The following is an 18,574-nucleotide window of genomic DNA, read 5'->3' on the forward strand; positions in this document are numbered from 1 at the left end:
CCGCGTGTACGAAGAATGATATACGAGGTGAAAGACGGCTGATGTAAAAGAAAGGTACAGATTATGAGACAACGATTGTTCGAGCAGGTGATGGTATTTCGAAGCCACTTCACGGTATGAGGGTAATCAATTGTCGTGCTTCAGCAACCCTTTGCTTTCACGGCAAGGATAACATTCTTTCATCCTGTTGCTATATGAGGTATGCTTTGACGTCACGTCAGGGAATAATTTAACTGGGCTTTCGTCTTGTTATAGGCTGTTTTAATCGCTCGGGTATTCTGGTGCGCAGTTAAATATTTACACGCGATACAAAATCTACGTTTTCCTCTTTCTTATTAGGTAACGTTGCTATTTTTCGACGAGCAAAAAGTCCTTTAACGACTCTCTAGTCGAAAGATTCGCGTTATATCGTTAGATTATCTCCGAATAACGTTATATCCAGGCCACTCAAACAGTCTGCTAATATTTACGACGCTTCAAAAATCTCGCTCTCGATTGTGCATGTTTATGGAAATTCAAGTTTTTATTTAACACAAAATTTGTTTCATCCGTTAAATATCGGTAAGAATATTTTTTGGATATTTTCTACATTCCTCCGTATCATACGTATTCTATATATCTTCGTCCATTGATTATAATCGTACGCTTTGACAACTTAAATCTGCGAAATGGACATCAACGAAGATTATAAAAAAAAAAACACGTCATTCCTCTGAACGTTCGATAAAAAAATTCATCGAGAAACTCACGGGATAGTAAAAGTACGTTCTGCGATAAAAATAAGTAGCTCTTAAATTGTATTATCAAACGACAGGATACGACGTTTCTCGTCCATGTACCTAGATACACGAACGACGTCGTTTTCGTTTTAGTTAACATCCGGAGAAACAGGATTCTCATAACTTGAATCTAAGTTTCCTTTAATATTTTCCGCTTGTAAACGACTGTCACTGGATTACGACGCACTTCACGCGTCTGACCCGGTACGATCCGAATCTGCTTGATTCGCTCGACTCCCGTTCCACGTTCAGGAAACAGGAACAGTACCTGTTGTACGGAATCGCGAGGTTTTTTGCAAGGGACAATCAAAAAGAAACGCGCACGTCCACGCTGGGGAATCCCCCACGCCCTAGGACCGGTCTCGCGGTCTCTGAATGACGTTTTGGCGTGCAACCGGTTTGCCGGCGAAGGAATTTCTACGAAATTAAACGTCCGCGATAAAAATATGGCCTGGCTTCGGCTGTTTCGCCGATAAATTAGAAGACCCCCGCTCTAGATCCTCGTATAAATAAATATCAAACCGGACTGCCATGCTGGCATCGATCCTCGTAAATATCGAGTCGCGATGGGGAATGTCACTGGTGTCGTAAGTTCCGTGAAAATCGTGGAAAAGAAACTTTCATAGTTGTGCAACGATCATTATAAATCTTTTCTTCGAAACCGCGGCCCGTGTGTGAATTCTTCAGAATAATAGAATCACACACGAAAGATCGGAACGAGCGCCGGCTCTGCAAGCTACATCGGTTCGTCGTATCGTACTTTCAACAAATATTTCGCAAATTCTAATAAATCCGTATGTACTAATTTAGTGGAACTTGAATAGTACATTTTGGGAAAAGTATGGAAACGTTCAAATATTTCTTGCAAATGTTGAAAGGAAGCGTATTCTATAGCATTCGTACGCCTATCTTTCAGCTTTCTTTCGATCGATTGATCCTGCAACTTATCTCAGTCCGTCGTTTCTCTATTGTCGTCTTCGCAACGAAATACGTTTAACTTATATACGTACGCAACTATTTGCCTCTAATATCGATACCAGAGTTCCTTTTAAAGAGTTGAAGATTTTCCGGATAAAAAGGAATCGTTTGGGACTAATAGATTCGAATAGGTCTCTCCCCTTCCTACAAGATGTTCCAAGGTTAATACACATGTTAAACGATGACGGGTGAACCATCGAAAGGAACAAGGGACACGTCTCGAGGAACACGTTTACGATTGAGTTTTACAATACGATACAAACGGCGTGGCAAGGCTCGCGTATGCTAATGATCGTCGACAAGGCGGATCACGAGATGTATCGATGGTTGATCCACGAAGGCAGCCAAGCCAGGCATTATCACGGCGAGTGAAAGTTCCGCTACGTCGTTATTCATGGCGAAATGTGTTCCACTTCTTTTTTTCGATGTGGCTCGCGCGAAGGGAACGCGTGCGCGCGCGCTCTCGTTCCTGGAACGAGGAACGTAAAGCGATTGAATCGGTCGTTAGAGTTACCCGGAGCTCTGGAGAAAAAGCTCTCGTCTGTTCGCTGCGTACGAGGCGTAGACAAAACACGAGGCGGCTCCGCAACTTTATTGTCGAGGAAAGCCCGGTAACACGCCATTACGTCGCGTTATTGGAGGACTCCGTTGACGGTTCCATCGTAAAGAACCCACTGTTTCCTCCGTGCTTCCCGATCGACGTTTACGCATGTAAATAAGTCGCGGCGATTGCTCTGTTTAGTTAATTCCCGCTTTCTCGTTGAGCTTCGCTATTCGCGTTTCAGCTGGATCGATTCGAGCGAATGTAGGTTATTAAATTTTTGTACGTTATTAACAGTCGGACTATTGAAACAGGCCAGTTCGTTATTTTTCATAGGAATTCCTATCGTTATTTATTATCTTATCTTCCTCTCGATATGTTCGTTCGTTTCGATCGAGCTTCATAAAGGAGACGACAAGAACTGCGAAATTTTGAATCAGTTGGCTGTATTATGAATTTGATGGTTTAGAAAGGATTTCAGTGCGTGGCTCTTTGTTTTCGAAAAATTAATCGAGAAATTGTGCTCGTGGTGAGGCAGTTTTTTATATTTCAAGTGTTTTTGTTACAATTTCCAATCACAAAAGTGTACAAATATGGAGAAATGTAATTCAAAATTCGTCAAAATAAATTGCGAGGATTTATTATCAAGAAAAACATAATACCGATGTTACAAGAATTTGTAAAGACATGAAAAAAATGTATAAATTTCTCTGAAAACAAAGGGCCGTGTACCGTGATCCATTCGGGACTGTTCCACCGTCAACCTACAGCATCGAATGTACGCTCGAGCCATTCGAGATTTCGCAGTTCTTGCCATCCCCTTGTTAGTCACAGCTAGTTCTACGAAAATTAGAATCATACGCGGTACGACATATTTTAAGCTGCTAGTTTAACAAAAGGATACTTGGAACGAAAATTTTATCGGTGTTAAGTATCGTGACGACCGATTCACGTTACCTTCTATATATAATGTTAAAACGAGTATAACATATTCCTGAAGATTGCAGCGAGATGTGAAATAATATTTTTGGAAAAACCATCGAAGATCGACCGCTCGATACAGACTTCTCTCGTCTCTCCATTTCCTTGAAGCATCTCTCGAAATAAGTCAACCCCAGCGGCATCGAATCGCGCGAGACAGAGTTAACTTAAAACGTCCCGTGGGACGGTTCTTTCTCGTTCAATTAAATTTTCAGATGGTGTTGATCGCGGCCTGTTTGCGCATCGGGAGTCAATAGCTTGTCTACAGTGAGAAAAGAAGGGTCTGAACGCGCGCAGCCAGCCACGATGACAACGAAATAAAGCGATTATTTGTCTACGTCGCGCTATTATTTCGTTCAGTTTTTACGGGGGAAATCGGCGGTATTAACCGATTCTTCTATGCGAACGGCCAACGTAAACCGGATGATTCTTTAACGAGATTTCGATCGGGAACGCAGCAGCATTCGAGGCGCATTAATATTTCGCCGCGTTTCATTGATTTTGCAAATTGCGCCCGCATCCAGACCGAACAGACAGGAGAGTCAGGGAATCTGTCCTTTTTCCCGACCGTTCCCTTCCTTGTCCCTCCCTTTTTCTCCCCTCTTTTTTCCCTTCTCTTTTTGTTTTAATCAGCCTTTTAATCGAATCCCCGTGTCAATACGCTGTACCAACGATTCGACACAAATTTGGCACAGTTTTTCCAGTCTGTTAACGATCATTGAATTATCGAGCGACGAATCGTTCCGATTCCCGCCTTATAAATTCGAAATCACCGCTAATGAAGCGACACCGAAATAGGGGCAACAGCGACAAATAAAATCAGCAGAGGGGAGAAAAAAATACAAAACGACGGCCCCGAGAATAGTCGATTTAGAGGTCGACGGTATTTTTCGCGGCAACGCAAAGGTCGTGCCGCAGTTAGCCACAATCTTTCGGCGAATAGACGCTCGTAGCGGTGCGGTTAACAAGATGAATTGGACAGTGAAACGAGGCGAGCTGTTCAGCACACACGACGAATTGCTATGAATTCACGATAAAAAATTCCGTCTTAGAAGCGTGAACAACACTTTTCTTTCTCGTACTCCTTACGATTCAAACATCTACATACTTTCACGGCGAATTTCACCGAACATCGAGCGAATTTTCCGAATAAAACGCAAAACGAAACAATACCGTTTAATTCTAATTTTTCACTGGTTCGAAGTTCGTTCTCGAAACTCTCCATGGAAAATACTGAGCCGATAAGACGAGCTATCGAGCATACTCGCACTCACGCATGATACGCGGTTGTCGACTTATCGCCGAGTCGACCGCGGCGACAATAAGGTTTTTCCTCTCATCCATCCTCTCTTCTACGCTTAATCGTTCATCCAGGAAGATTTCCGCGCGATCCTGTCGCCAAAGTGCACTTCGCCGCAACGAAGTTTCTAAAATACTTATTTCAAACGAAATTTATTCTTCGTCGTCTACACAACGCTCAACCCACTGTTATTCTTCGCAGAACGCTTTTCTTCGATGCTCGTAATCTTGTTTAGGGTGGCATTACACATTTCTGTGCGTCGTAATATTAGAAATATATTACTTAGGATAATTGGAAGATCGTTGTATAGAGTTTGTGCGTACCGGCACTTTATACATCTACCACTTTTATACTTTCTATAGCTTTTGTTCTATTTGTTATTAAAACTATACATCCATCGAATTCTACACACTCGTTGCAGTATCGCAGAGAATTGTGAAATCGCAACAATGTCCAATCCCTTTACGATCTGTATCAGCCGTTAGACGTCAAATTGTATCGCCTAACTGTTAGAAAATCGCCACAACGTGCGTCGTCTGTACCGACAATCAGCCTAAACCTATTCATCTCGGGACACCTATCCTCTGTAGGAGACTTTCTTTCTCAAGATCATTTCTTGAATTTTCGATAAACTTTCATACGTGCGGCAGCGGAATTGGCATAGTTCGATCGCGAGATAGTGTCTCACAGCGAAGCAAGAGAGAGAAGCAAAGGAAAGGGTCAGAATTTTCTAGTTCATCGAACTCTGTTGTTTCTTGCGGATCTTTTTACAGATCTCTCGATTGTGCTCGTTCTACTCGCGCTTTGTCCAACGAACAACCGGAAGGAACACTTGGCTCGACACTTGTGTCAACGGAATCGCGCGGTTCGCGGTGGAATCTCTAGGAAAGAAACGGAATGGCTAATTACGCGAGAGACGCGTTCAAAGATTTCCTCCGTATTCAGGGAATATGAATTCTTAATCTGCATCTTTTTTTCGAAAGAGAAGACGTTGCCTCTATTGTTTCGTTCGTTCGTTCGTTCCTTTCCTTCCCGACGGGAACGGTCCTTTATTGTAATTCGAGGTTTCAACCTTCCTTCCTTCCTTCCTTCCTTTGCTTTTTCGCTGAAAAATCATTTCCCTTCGAATTTAATAACGTCCTTGCTCAAAAAAAAAAAAAAAAGAACTGTCACGTCTTTCCTTGGACACGATCAAGTACGTCGTTAGTGTTATTTATACATTAGCATTGCGGAAATCTTTAAATATTTCATATAATACATTCACGAGTACGTATGTTACTGCAGGTGTTTAAATAATCATGGATCAGTGGTTTCGATAGTTTGAAGAGACGATAGATTACTCGTTCGCAAATTACAAATATCCATTGTAAATAAGGAATCAGCGAATAGTTGATTTATCAATGGAAACGAGACAGTTACTTATCACTTTCATCCAACTTTTGTACACCGAGAGAACAATCGGCTTATGAATAATTCGCGATATAATTACATCGATCTTGACGAAAGCTACACCTGCAACCCGCAGATTGGACGTGCCCGATGCCCTTTCCGTCTATGGTACAGTTACGTTGTCAGCCTGCCAAGTTCATTGAATGCTAAAGGCTAAAGCGCGATAATTGCCGATCGCAGACAAAGTGAATCTTCGTTCGATTTAGCAAGCTATATTACGAACATAAACTATTCACGCGTCGTGAAAAGCATGTAAAAAGAGCGGGAGGTTGTTGGGAAAATTGGCAAGCTAAGAACAAGCGATAACAATTGTTCGGAGCATACGGAGGTCTGGAAAGTATCGTGGAATGCACTGTCGATTGTCAGTGATAATATTTTATTGCCATATAGTACAATGGAAGAAGCAAGACAGCAGCCGCAGAACAGATTCTTGAGGGTGTACGAAACGAAAACGGTGAGGATAGAAGGATTTTCGAATTCGATTTCCCGCCAAGACAAGGGGATCCGGAATCGCTCGAGTGGCTCGTCACAATGTAAGAAGCGTCCCATTTGACACAGCCGCCCGCCTCGACGATATCATTGAACCCGAAAAAGAGAAGAAAAAGGGGAAAAAGAAGGAGAAAGAAAAACGAACGAGACCGCGTCCCGTTGCTTTACAAAGGGCTTCCAGATGGGGATGAAAGACGGGTGACTCGTGAGAAGGAGGAAGAGGAGACGAGAAAAACGGGGAAAGCTAAGAGAGGGAAGAGAAGAGGAGAAGAAAAACGAGAATGAGAACGAAAACGAAAACATAAACGTGTGATGGAAAAAGAGTGGCGGGATGACGAGAGAGTGTCTTCGAATTCGATTTTATGCCCCGACAGAGAAATTTCGTGGCGCCCCGGGTACAGTTATTATCGTAGCCCGTCCGAAAGGAAGGAAATCATGTGCTCGGCGAGTGGTCATTGATTTTTCGGAAATGACTGCGCGATTACGACGGTAGAAGGCGTCTTTACGATTTGTTTTGGCGGCGAGGAGCGCGTAAAGAGAGACGTAGAGGAAGGAAAACGCCACACAACGAGCACACGCGTGCACATGTACGTAGAGATACACACGTACGTACGTATATACATATAAAGGGGGGGTGGAAAAGGGAGAACGTGGCTGAGGGGAACAGAGAGTGGAACGGAGAGAGCGAGAGAGCACCAGGGACAGAAAGAGAAAGAAGGAAATGGCTCGTGGTTACGCATGCGCGCTTTTTTCGTCAGACAGCATTTTTAAAGATTTTTCCTCCCGTAGCAGCTTGCAGATTTAAGTCGCCAGGTCGATCCCGTCGATTCTCGAATGCCCCGAACACCGCCTGCCTGCACTTCGTTACGACGCGCGCCGCCCATTGCAATTCCCCTCGAATATTTTATTTCCCTTTTTCATTCATCTTTCGCGTTTCTAACAAAATTTTTTTTTTTACATATATATTTTTTTATCTGTTTGACCGTCTTAATTTCTTCGACAGACATTCAGAGGAACGAGGGTGTTGGACGGGTAAATTTTTCGCGAAGGCGTTGGATTCCGACACTGCGAGTATCGCGACTCGAAAGGCTCTTTCACCGGCAAACGAAAGTCGTTTTGCTACAAATGCTGGATAGGAAGGATAAAGGTATCGCAGACTGATGTTTTTCTGCGATTGCTACAGACACGATAGACTCGAATGGTAGACGTCTCGTTTCCACGACAGACATGTGACTGACCGATCGATTTGCACGAAGTAGGACCGAATGGGATGTTTTAGAATTTAGATAGGGACAGGTATCGACGAATGCATAATCCGACGTGTCTGACGGAATTGTATAACTCGTGTTTGAACAGTTGTTCGAAGGCAACGCTGCTGGAAGTTGCGAACGGTGTCAATGATCAGATACTAATGGTTAGACAGTTTGCTTTCTTTGTTCAGCAACTCGTGCCACTGCCGATTTACTCGAATCCATTTCACTCGAATATGATTTTCGTGACATTCGATCCGTTTGCTTTTTCATCTGATCGTTCGTTTCTTTCTCTTTTTTTTTTCTTTTTTCCTGTCAAAGCGAAGATGCCAGAAAAAGATCAAGAGATGAAACTGTCGGAACGGATTTTCCACCAGTTTTTCCGCGAATAAATGAAAATTATTTCGGGTCAAATAGATTTAAACTGAACAGCAAGGTTAAACGTTTCCCTCTTGTGCGTTCCACTTGAACCAGTTACAACTTTCGACGGACGCATTATTCGGAAAAATTGTTCGGGCGAGATTCGTTCGGTTTAATATGAAATTTCACGTAGCGTTCCCGGTGTTTAAATGCTGGCGGATAATTTTGCGTCTCTTAACGCCGGACAAACCGCGATCCATTACGTTGTTTGTAATTATTCAATTACCGCTTTCCAACAGTTCGGAAACTTTATCGACTTTATCACGGTGCTTCGCTCGGATCGATCTGGAAAAAAATAAACGGCTGCGAGAAGTTCAAGTCCAGGGTAAAGAAAGCAAACTTCGTTGCGGCCAATAGCATCACTTTGAACCACTGTTCGAATAGCTTTACCCTCGTTTCCTTCGATTCGAATTAATTCGCAGAAACACACTTGAAAGTCAATCTGGAATTGAAAGGGACACGCTATCGCTACGAAGCGACAAGACTACCTACATTAATCAAATCTCCCTCTTTTATTCCAATAAAGACGTAAACCTGCGACACCTCTAATTTTATATCACTCAAAGACCTTTCAAATTATTCCACATCTATAAACCCTGTTATCAGTTATCAATTAGAAACTTATAATTAGTTTCTTCTTTATCAAGCGACGTAGACTTTGTTTTCGAAAAAGGCTTGTTAAATCGAATCGTTTCTCTAATCAAAACTATTACCAGAACCATGAAAAACGATAGTATCCGTTAAATAGCTAATTTCTAACAAATTGAAACAATAAACTTCTATAGCTTATTGAACAGTAAATATCGCTAGGTTCATTAAATAAAATCAAAATATAAAATATTCACAACAAGGACTATTCGACATACGGAGAAACTCGTTTTATATATTTTAGCAGTTGCTGGCCTTTTTTTCATAGTTGAATCGTTTGAAATCCACCCAAAAGAAAGTTGCTACGATTAAATGTAAAATATCCGATAACTTTGCGGAGATTTTTTAAATTTCCACCGAATCAAGCTCAGTGGCGAAAATCGGGCAATATCTAGAATATTTCTGGTCTCGAAAGCGCTCGCTTAATTGAGCGAGTGAAAGCGAGTTCGCGGGCTCAGAGTGAAGGCGCTGTCTCGATATGCGTACAATAAAAAAAAATATCGGATGCTGCGACCAAGGAGAAAACTCGATCCGCGTGATATTAGACGCGTGTTCTGCATCCGCCGACAAATTATTGGTCCGGCGTGGCATCGAGGATATTGCCCGTATTCCTCTCGACGTCCGCCGCTTTCTCGCCGCGAAGGGGAGGAAGAACACTCGGAGGAACACTGTTTTCGCAAGTTGCAGCGACGGACAGGACGCGGTAGCCGCGGTGTAACGCTCATGAAAACTTTATGAGAAGATTAAGGTCAGTTTATCGTGGGCCACCGCTTCGTCGACCAAATTCGACGACTCTAACTTGCTCTTATCGCGACTTTCTCACGATTTAACCAGCAATCGTATAAACCATCGACGATGCTCGACGATCGACGTCGTTCTTTTAACTCTCGTCTTTGATCGCAGCAGAATCACATTCCGAGAGACGCGTTATAGGAGAACGAAAAACAAAGAACCGCTTTTAGAAATCGAAAGAAGATTCATCGATGTGTTTGCGGGAAATGAAAACGCTGTAGTTTGAAATCAGCTAATAATCCTTTGGAAATTCTACTAAATGGAATAATCATCCTCTGATTAAAATATAGAAAACCGCGATATAAGTAACTAAACTAAAGAAGTTTACTTTCGGAGAAATTTAGTTTGAGAGAAAGAACTATATTGAGATATTTTAAACATTTTTAGAACATTCACACACACACACATACACACACACACACATAAGATAACGAGTCGCTCAATTTCTATTTGAAAATCAATTTAAAGCGTGTAGAGGTAAAGTGGTACAAATCAAAACATATCTGCCATTCTTACATTATGATTTTATAAGTAGTTATACATTTAAGCAAGCCTTAAATATTCAAATATTCAAAGCTACTGCTGTCAAACGAGATGACATTAAAATATACCTAATGTATATATCTCGAGAATCTTCCATGTAAAAAATTCAAGCTGAAGTTAGAGTTCAAATCGAAGTTTATTGCGAATATATTCTATCTTTATCGAATCGAATCTGTAATCCCTGTCACGTGTGCGATTTGACGTTACGAGACAGCAGATTTTGAGAAATTTGCGCCTGAAATAGAACCTCGATAGAGAGATTTGTACACATACTTCCAAACGTTAGAATGCATTGCTATACAGATATACATATTCAAAAAAGAAAAAAAAAGAAAAAACACGTGTAAATTCATATGCATATGAATGTTATGCACTTCCTGTATTCATCTCGTTTCTGCAAAAAATACACGCAGCAGTTGAGAAAAAGGTTCATCGACGCGCAAGCGAAAGCACGATAGTTTGTTGATTCAATTAGCCTCTTCCCGCGACAATACTCGTCGCGACGACAGTGTCACGATAGAAATGAGTTATCAGGTAGAAGACAGCTTCTGTTTGCCGGCTGGGATAAGGCTGATTTCCATTCCTGCGCGTCGGAGGATCGGTTATTTTGTCGCGTCCTTGCGCGGCCACGTCGTGGCTCGCGCTTAAGATTCTCCGTGAACGCGGCTGATTTAATCGTACGCGGATAACAATACCCGCGGCTGCACGCGACTCGGCATATTGAACTTTCGCCGCGTGAGCAGAAACAGAAATGGCCGTTTACCAGCCGATAGCGCGCCTTCTTTCGTTCTACAGGGTTATACACAGAATCAAAGGGGAGGGGGGCGAGTTAATCGCACCCGTAACACCTGCACCTGCTGCAAATATTGCAATCGCGAGGAACGATCGGTTTGTTTGCTTTGCAGCCGTTTTCATTCATGCCGACGATTCCCTCGAGAACGCACATAAATACCAGTAGATATGTGGAGCATGGGGTAAGAACGAGAAGCTGATTGATCCTTTCGTTTCTAATCTTACGGAATGATGCAGTGGGAAACAATTTTTGGAAGGGGGAAAACGAAGCTGCTTGTTTTATTCGTATCAAATTTCACAGGCGAATCGAAACAGTTAACGAAGAGACGGACGAGGCTGTGAACTCACAATTTCTCTGTCCCTCGCAATGGGGACTCGAGGAGAATTTTTGATGAATGAATCTTCTGTAAGATAGATTGGGCACGCGTATTACGAAAAGAACTGACGAATCTGTCAAAATGACTGGGCGTTTATTCGTAGTTTCAGAAGACATACAGACATCTTTGAGAAAAGTAACGTCCACGTTCTATCTACTATCGTTCGTCATATATTTATTATAAATTGGAGACGAGGAAAAGTACGATCGTCCCTCGGCACCTGCATCGCGGAAACGAGCGTGGCAAAGGAAGAAGTTTAACTAAAGGGCGTCTTTGCTGATTTAACGGGACGAAAATTCCAGCACGGTCCCCGTGAAAGATGGTTGGTCGTCGAGTCGAGCCAAGAAATACACGTCCGCGGCGAGACGGAACGAGGCTCGCAACACCCGGGACGAAACGATTATTTACAAGGAATCATTCATAAGTCCCTTTTAACGTTGGAACGATCGTGCGCGTCGGGGCTAAGTTTAGCCGATAAAACGGCACCAGAATGCGTCCATTGTTCGCCAAGTCTCGAAGAAAATCGCCGCGCATTCGTAAACATTCGTAATTTTGCAAACACGCAACTCGAATCATTCACGATTATTGAACGTTATTCGACGTTCCCCGTTCCTTCTCGATTAACTTAACTCAACAAATTCTTGGAACGATAGCGTGTGACTGCGATAGAAAAAGAGATGGTAAATCGTTGGCGGATTTGGCAGATTAGGCAGGCCGATTCTGTTATTCCTGACGTAGGCGAGCGCGCGGTTCGGGCATGAGAAGGGGATGAGAAAAGAGCGCTCGCGTTCACGCGACGCGGGGGGAACAACGTATTGGCAGGACGCGCACTCAGGAGTTAAAATCACTCGTGGCTCGCGGAAAACATTCATTTGCAAGAGCAAACATTCCTCGCTATTTATCGAGTGTCAGAGGGAATACCTGCGGCCCATTTTCGTATCGAGCGAGGCTGAAGGGACCGATGAGCGTGTGCGCGCGCGTGGAAGGAAAAGAGACGAAAAAACACGAATCGAGCGCAACAAAAACATAACTTTCCGCGATGGCGGCGCGAAGGGTGCTCGAGAAACGAGTGGTCCTTCTCTAGTATTCCATCGGTGTTATATAGCTCGTCAGATCGAATGTTTGTTTTCAGAAAAATAGACAGAAACGAGACGGGAGTATACACGCGAGCGCGTTAACGCTCGTCGAGGCAACCCCCGCGAGCCCTCCGTTGTTGCACCACGCATTGACGAACGGCCGAAACGTCGCGTAGAATTTTTTTTTTTTTTTAGTTTTTTCCCTCCTCCGGCTTTGTCCTATCTTTTATTATTCCATCCTGTAGGAGCTTTGTTTTTTAATACTTTTGTCGATCGAATCGCGAGCGCGAAACGCGCGCAGGAGGGGACCGTCGACTCTCTTTCGACGAGGAATCGACGAATCTCGATTTTACTACCTTCGATTCCGAATTTATCTTGGAGTCGCGCGTAAAACGAATTCATAGAAGCATGTACATATATAGCTTTATACGTACGTCTATCGATATCTTTTTTTCCCTTTTCGAGCAAGCGCGATATTTACAGTGGTGATAAATTTTCGAATAGCTCGAACGAATACCAAGAGTCCTCATCGGTGAAAGGCTGTGCACGGTAGAAAGGATTCCACGACACCTTTTTCTTTCACGCTATCCCGCGTTTCGTTTCGTCGCCTCTCGGCAAGACGGCGGCGGCGATGTACACGAGACGCCGAACTAACTTTATTCCGTTCGATCGAACCCCCTTTTCCTTCCTTTCCACTTCTATCGCGCGGCATCCACGCGCGTTCTTTTAACGCGCGCCACTCTTCGGAATCCGTCGTCTGTACCTGAATAACAGCTGGCTTATCGGAATCGTTAGGCGAAACGAAAACACCGAGACACACCAACACCAGCACCAACTTCAACCAACTTGTTCTTTCGCGGTCGTCTGCTACTTGCAAGTCCAACGCTGGCAAGGTTAAACGAGATCGTAGCAACGATAGAGACAATCGCGTTTTTGGCACCATTCGCTCTGCTGCCAGACAAATCAACGATTCATACCGAAGCAGTTGGCCTCGGACGATCGTTCCCAAAATTTCGCCGGATTTGGAAAATCAATGAAGTGAGAAAAGTAGAGAAAAGTGGTTTCACGACGAGACACTGGATCAGCCTGCCATCGTGAGGCGATCGTTGATTTTCTGCACGCAAACACGCAGCGTCGATTCTTACGTTCCCGTTGATACGGAGCAACGCTCGCTCGCTCCTCTTATCGTCAGAAGTCACACGATAAACCCGTTGACGTTTATTCTCCAAATATACATGCGCGGCTCTGATTGTCGTTGCCGCGAATTGTGATGAATACCGAATCACCGATTTGTTTTCTCTCTTTTTCTCTTTTTCTTTCTTTTTTTCGTCTTCAGGAAATCGGAAGGGGCACAGAATACTTGTTTCGATTCGATGGGTTTCAATTGTTAGCTAATAGAATTTTATGCAATTTCGCGGATCTCAAATCGTAACATCGACGAAGCCCGTTCGGCCGCGTGTTTTATCGCGCGTTTAATAATTGTATGCAAATGGGAGCACAAGTCGGACGCGAGTTCGATAAGTTTCTACTGTGCGCAGCTGGTTTAAAGTCGATCGAATATAAAAGAAGACGACGCGAGAGGGGAAAGGAAGGATAACAGGATTATATTCGCGTCGATTGAAAAGTTGAACGTGGGACAAGTACCTCTGAAATAAGCAAAGTTCCACAGACCGATCATGTGTAGTCCTGCTGGTCCAAGTCGGGGAGCCGGGTTAGCGGAGCTAAACGAGAACCAATCGTGTTATTCGCCGCGATTGACTTTATACTGTCCAATAACGATCCGGGATCACCAACCGATGGCGATATCCTCGTCATGTCAACCGGCGAAAATGATCCTGTTTCGATGACGACGCCAAAGAGGAATATCGCGATAAACCTACAGCAGAGATAACGTTCGCTCATGCCACGCTCGATAGCTTTCTCTCTCTCTCTCTCTTTCTCCCACCTTTTCTTTCTCTCTCTCTCTCTCTCTCTCTCTCTTCGTTCGTTCGTATTTTTTTTCTCTGCCTCTTCGTTGTATTTTTTTTTCGCGAAACTAGATTACAATTCGACGCTTCATAGATCGAATGGAGGGAGCGAACGAAGAGAATTACCGGTCACGAGAAGGTTTTATCGAGAAGGTTGTTTCGAGACTCCTTGCAGTCAGATGCACCACGCACTATCCTCGTCTGCTCGAAAACATTAAATGTCCAACGATCGACAACGGCGGAGTTAGGTAGACGATTAATACTCGCTGGAGCAAGTATCTTCGCGCGAAAGTCGGATTTTAGGCGGTACGAAACTTCGCGCGTATATCCTAAAGACGAAACGATCCACGAGATCACCGAGTACAATACCTCGCTTCGAAACGTTCATCGCTACGAAATACAAGCTGGAAACTCCCGGTTGGACATTTAACGCGAACACGAGACCCGAGGTAGCGTAAGCGCAACACGATATTCAAACGACGTGGAGCGCGCTTCCTCGTCGTCGGCGTCGTTCAATCGAACAGCGACAAGAACACTCGAACAACCGCGATGAAACAGAACTCTCTTTCTCAACGTACTACGAGGATCGTCCATTTCCACGAGCGTTGTTCGCTGGCACACGATCGACCGGCGGCGTTCGATGAACAACTGATCACTGATTTCGTTCACGTATCGCGCAGTCGATGCAAACGAACCGATCCAAACACCCGCACGGCCAAACATATCGACGTCGACCGGCATTCGATCACGTTAAACATTGCGACTCTACCGCGTATACACAAGAAAACGCAAGAGAGAACGTTTAAGTAGAATGAGACGTTCGGAACCGTCTCACGGGCACCACGGTCGCGAATCTCGTACGATCATCGCTGGCTGAGATCTCACGAGGGCCGTTCTCTCTCGGTCACGAGCACCGCGATCATCGCGCAATTTCTCTCCTCCCGTCAGCAATGTTCACCTTGACCAGGCCCGGTAGCGATCGGTCGGACCAGACAACGAGTCCGCGTGTATATGTGTGTGTGTGTGTGGGTGTATGTATGTATATATGTGTGTATGTGTGTGTGTGTGTGTGTGTGCGTGTATACACCAAGGGGGCGACGATCAACGTGACACACGAAAACGAAACGGAACACGGACTCTCGGTAACAAACCACGATCAGAACGATCAGCATCCGAAGGACTCTGCGCCGCGCGGCTCGAGATCGTCCAAGCACCACGAAACCAGTACCCTCGAAAACTGATTGCTCCCGGAGAGAGCGTGTTTCGTCACTCTGTACTGGCGAGACGATAATTTCAGAGGCGATTAGATGACCCAACACCGACGATAGTGTAACGAGACCGTATTTTGCGGATCAGCACGCTCTCTCTTCCTCGCTCGCTCTTATGCCACGATCTCTAACTCTTTCGCTCGTACACGTTTCGTCTCTTTCTTTCCGTCTCTATCTCCCTACCAACTTCCCTACGCCTCTCGCTTGCTCTTCCTCCCGATTTCCCCCCTCCCCCTTCTCTCCTCGTACTCTTTCTCTCACACACTTTTTCCTTTCTCGGGTTTTGCAAATCGTCCAAGCGGACACGATCACACCGACGGATACCGAGATTCTTCACGGTTCTCCCGTTTCTTTCCTTTTTTCTTTTCTTTTTTTAATTTCCCCTCCCCCCGGTTTCTCCATTCTATTCTTCCTTTTATCTTTTTCTCTTTTTTCTTCGGAAGAGATCGTACCGTTCGCCGAGGTTTCTTCACGATTCCCCGACTGTGCCATCCCTTTCGTGTTCTAATACCGTTCGTATTTTTCTCTTTTCTTTTTCGTTTTCGGAACACTGTTCTCCACGAAGATGACCAACGTCGACGCGGTTTTCGCACACCGGGGAAACGTGGACCGTTCGGCAGCGCGCTAACTCTCGTTCGTTCTCCCTCGACCTCAGCTATCCCGGTACTATTACTATAGGAGCACACACGAGTTTAGAAGCGGGCACGTGTCTAGCCGGCGGCGTGTTTTAATCGGTGTTGGAAGAGCACTTATCCGTTAGTAGGTGCCGGCACGGTAGTCTCTGTCTTTGTCCCGTGTGTACACGCCGCGATGTTTCGTGTGTGCACGCGTGTGTATACATTGCATGGGGGAGTCGGTGGGATCAGGAGGGAGAGGACAGCGAGTTGGCGCGAGGTTCAGACAGAGATGGAAAACGCGTGTATGATGGTGTACGCGGGCGTAGAGGTACGTGTAGGTGTAGATCGTGCAAGCGTGTTGCAGTGAGCCTGAGCGAGGGAAGGAGGGAGGGCGGGAAAATTCGAAACCGCGCGTATACAGCGCGCGCTCGCGATGACGTAGTTTTGGCAAAACGTGGACGACGCACAGGTGGCCAAACGATTCGATGAGTGTGATTTTTCGTTCACGGGAATGATGCGTGGCCGTAGTTAAATAAAACGACCGTGATCGATTATTTTTTTGGGGCCGGGGTAGAGAGGGTGGGGGAGGGACAGCGGCGACGATTTCGATTCGTAGAATAATAGTGTCCGTAGATGACACACGATCGTGGTTGTTGGTACTCACCGGAGTTGTAATATTCCTTAAAGTAGCGTGTCGCCGCACGTTGGACGATCGAGTAATATAAGTTCACGTACGACGTCGACTGGTTCTGTGCGGAGAGCGCCATTTACACTGTTTTTTCGTCACGCGTTTTGTCACCGTGTACGTATATATATATATACACGTAATGTATATATATATGTGTATATATATATGTATATATAAATATATATCTTTTTCTTTTTTCTTTTCCCTCTATTCCTCCTTCCACGTCTTTTATGCGGACGATATTCACGTACACGTATACACGCGCGTGTCCGTCCCGCGTACGTACAGACGCGTGCACGTAGGTGGTTAGGTGTCGTATAGAACGTAATGTAGATTCGAAGCGCGCACGTTCGCGTGATCACGGCGGGCAAGATGTGACGTGACGAACGACAAACGCGCGAAACGTGTGTCCCGTCTGTGGCTCTCGTTCCTGTCGTTTTTTCCTCTCTTTTCTCTTCTTCCGTCTCCTCTGTCGTTCTTTTTCTCTACCACGTCGCGATCCCTCCGTTGTGACACGAGATCGTTTCCCGATGGTCGCGGCCGTGAAAAAAACTTCCCGGTACCAGGAGCCAGAAAAAAAACGCAACTGTTAATTTTTCCTTCCTTTTTCTCTTTTCTCCGTTCTTTCGTTTTTTCTTTTCTCTCGTTCTTTTCGTTTTTCCCTTTCTTCGGTTCTCTTTTCCTTTGTCCGTTTTTCTCTCCTCCTCGACCGGTCCTCCCTTTCGATCACGTTTTTCCCGGTTACGGCCTTCAAGCAGCGAGACGGTCTCGCATGCCGGCTAGAGGCCCGCGACTTTGATCCTCGGCACACTCGCTTTCGGGTTACCCGCGCCGGTAGACACAAACTCGGTAGACTCGGCCTGAGCCCCCCCGAGTAACTCGCCAAGACCGAGACACTGGCGAGCTGCAGCGTTGCCACACTTCCGTCGCCGCGGTGCGCGCTCCCGGAGTGGGGATTTCTGGACTGGTTCGGCTTTGGGATGGTAGACACCGTCGTCGGGAGAGGACGAGCGGAGAAGGTGCCGGCGTCGAACCAGTGGTGATGGCGGCAGGGGCGGATTCACGCGGCTCCGGTTCCGTCCGCGCGCGTTAAACCCGACGATTCTTCCTTCTTCCACGTATACACACGCCACCTTCGATAAAGAGAAGGAGAAAGAGAAAGAGAGAGAGAGAGAGAGAGAGAGAGAGAGAAAGAGAAAGCCGAGTAGGGAGAACCCCTAGATATCTCTCCCTTGTTCTCCGTGTCCCCTTTGGTCTCCACTTTGGTCCTCCGGGTGGCTTGCAACCGGTACGGGCAAATTGGGGTAGCGTGACGGGCAAAATTTCCGAACGGCCTCGCATGCAGACGATTGCCGGTCAACGAGTTCCTCTCTTGATTTTGTCGTTAATTGGATGGTAGCGAATTTATACTTTGTTCGTGAGTCAATTACAGATTGGTCCGAGTCCTGGTGTGTATCACGGTTCCCTTCTGGCTCGTGATCCAACTACGGCCACGGGGAGGACCGGTTCCAAGTAATTTTCGAAAATTACCCACTCGCGTAAGCAGATATCCCGCGTGGAAAGAACTTAATCGTCGATCTATTCGCGTTACTTGAAATTCATTAAAATTCCCGTTGGAG

At 45.2% G+C, this 18,574-nt stretch overlaps 2 protein-coding genes across 9 annotated transcripts in view; one reads left to right on the forward strand and one right to left on the reverse strand.

Annotated features, from left to right (window-relative positions):
• The window catches only part of LOC122571534 (myeloid zinc finger 1-like), a 43,464-nt gene extending 25,359 nt beyond the window's left edge, over positions 1-18,105 (reverse strand). For 2 of the 5 annotated variants that reach the window (XM_043735409.1, XM_043735405.1), the window contains exon 1: positions 16,932-18,105. In XM_043735409.1, the coding sequence (XP_043591344.1) occupies positions 16,932-17,034 (103 nt within the window). In that variant the 5' untranslated portion in view covers positions 17,035-18,105. Of the gene's footprint in view, positions 1-14,059; positions 14,292-14,360; positions 16,636-16,931 lie in introns of those variants that run through there. The other 3 variants (XM_043735408.1, XM_043735407.1, XM_043735406.1) reach the window with 3 other exon arrangements.
• Positions 1-18,574, forward strand: part of LOC122571532 — a 129,704-nt gene that overhangs the window by 36,332 nt on the left and 74,798 nt on the right. The gene's annotated exons all lie outside the window — the stretch shown is intronic.

This window comes from Bombus pyrosoma, linkage group LG10 (genome assembly GCF_014825855.1).
Source record: "Bombus pyrosoma isolate SC7728 linkage group LG10, ASM1482585v1, whole genome shotgun sequence".
In the NCBI taxonomy this organism is placed as follows: domain Eukaryota; kingdom Metazoa; phylum Arthropoda; class Insecta; order Hymenoptera; family Apidae; genus Bombus; species Bombus pyrosoma.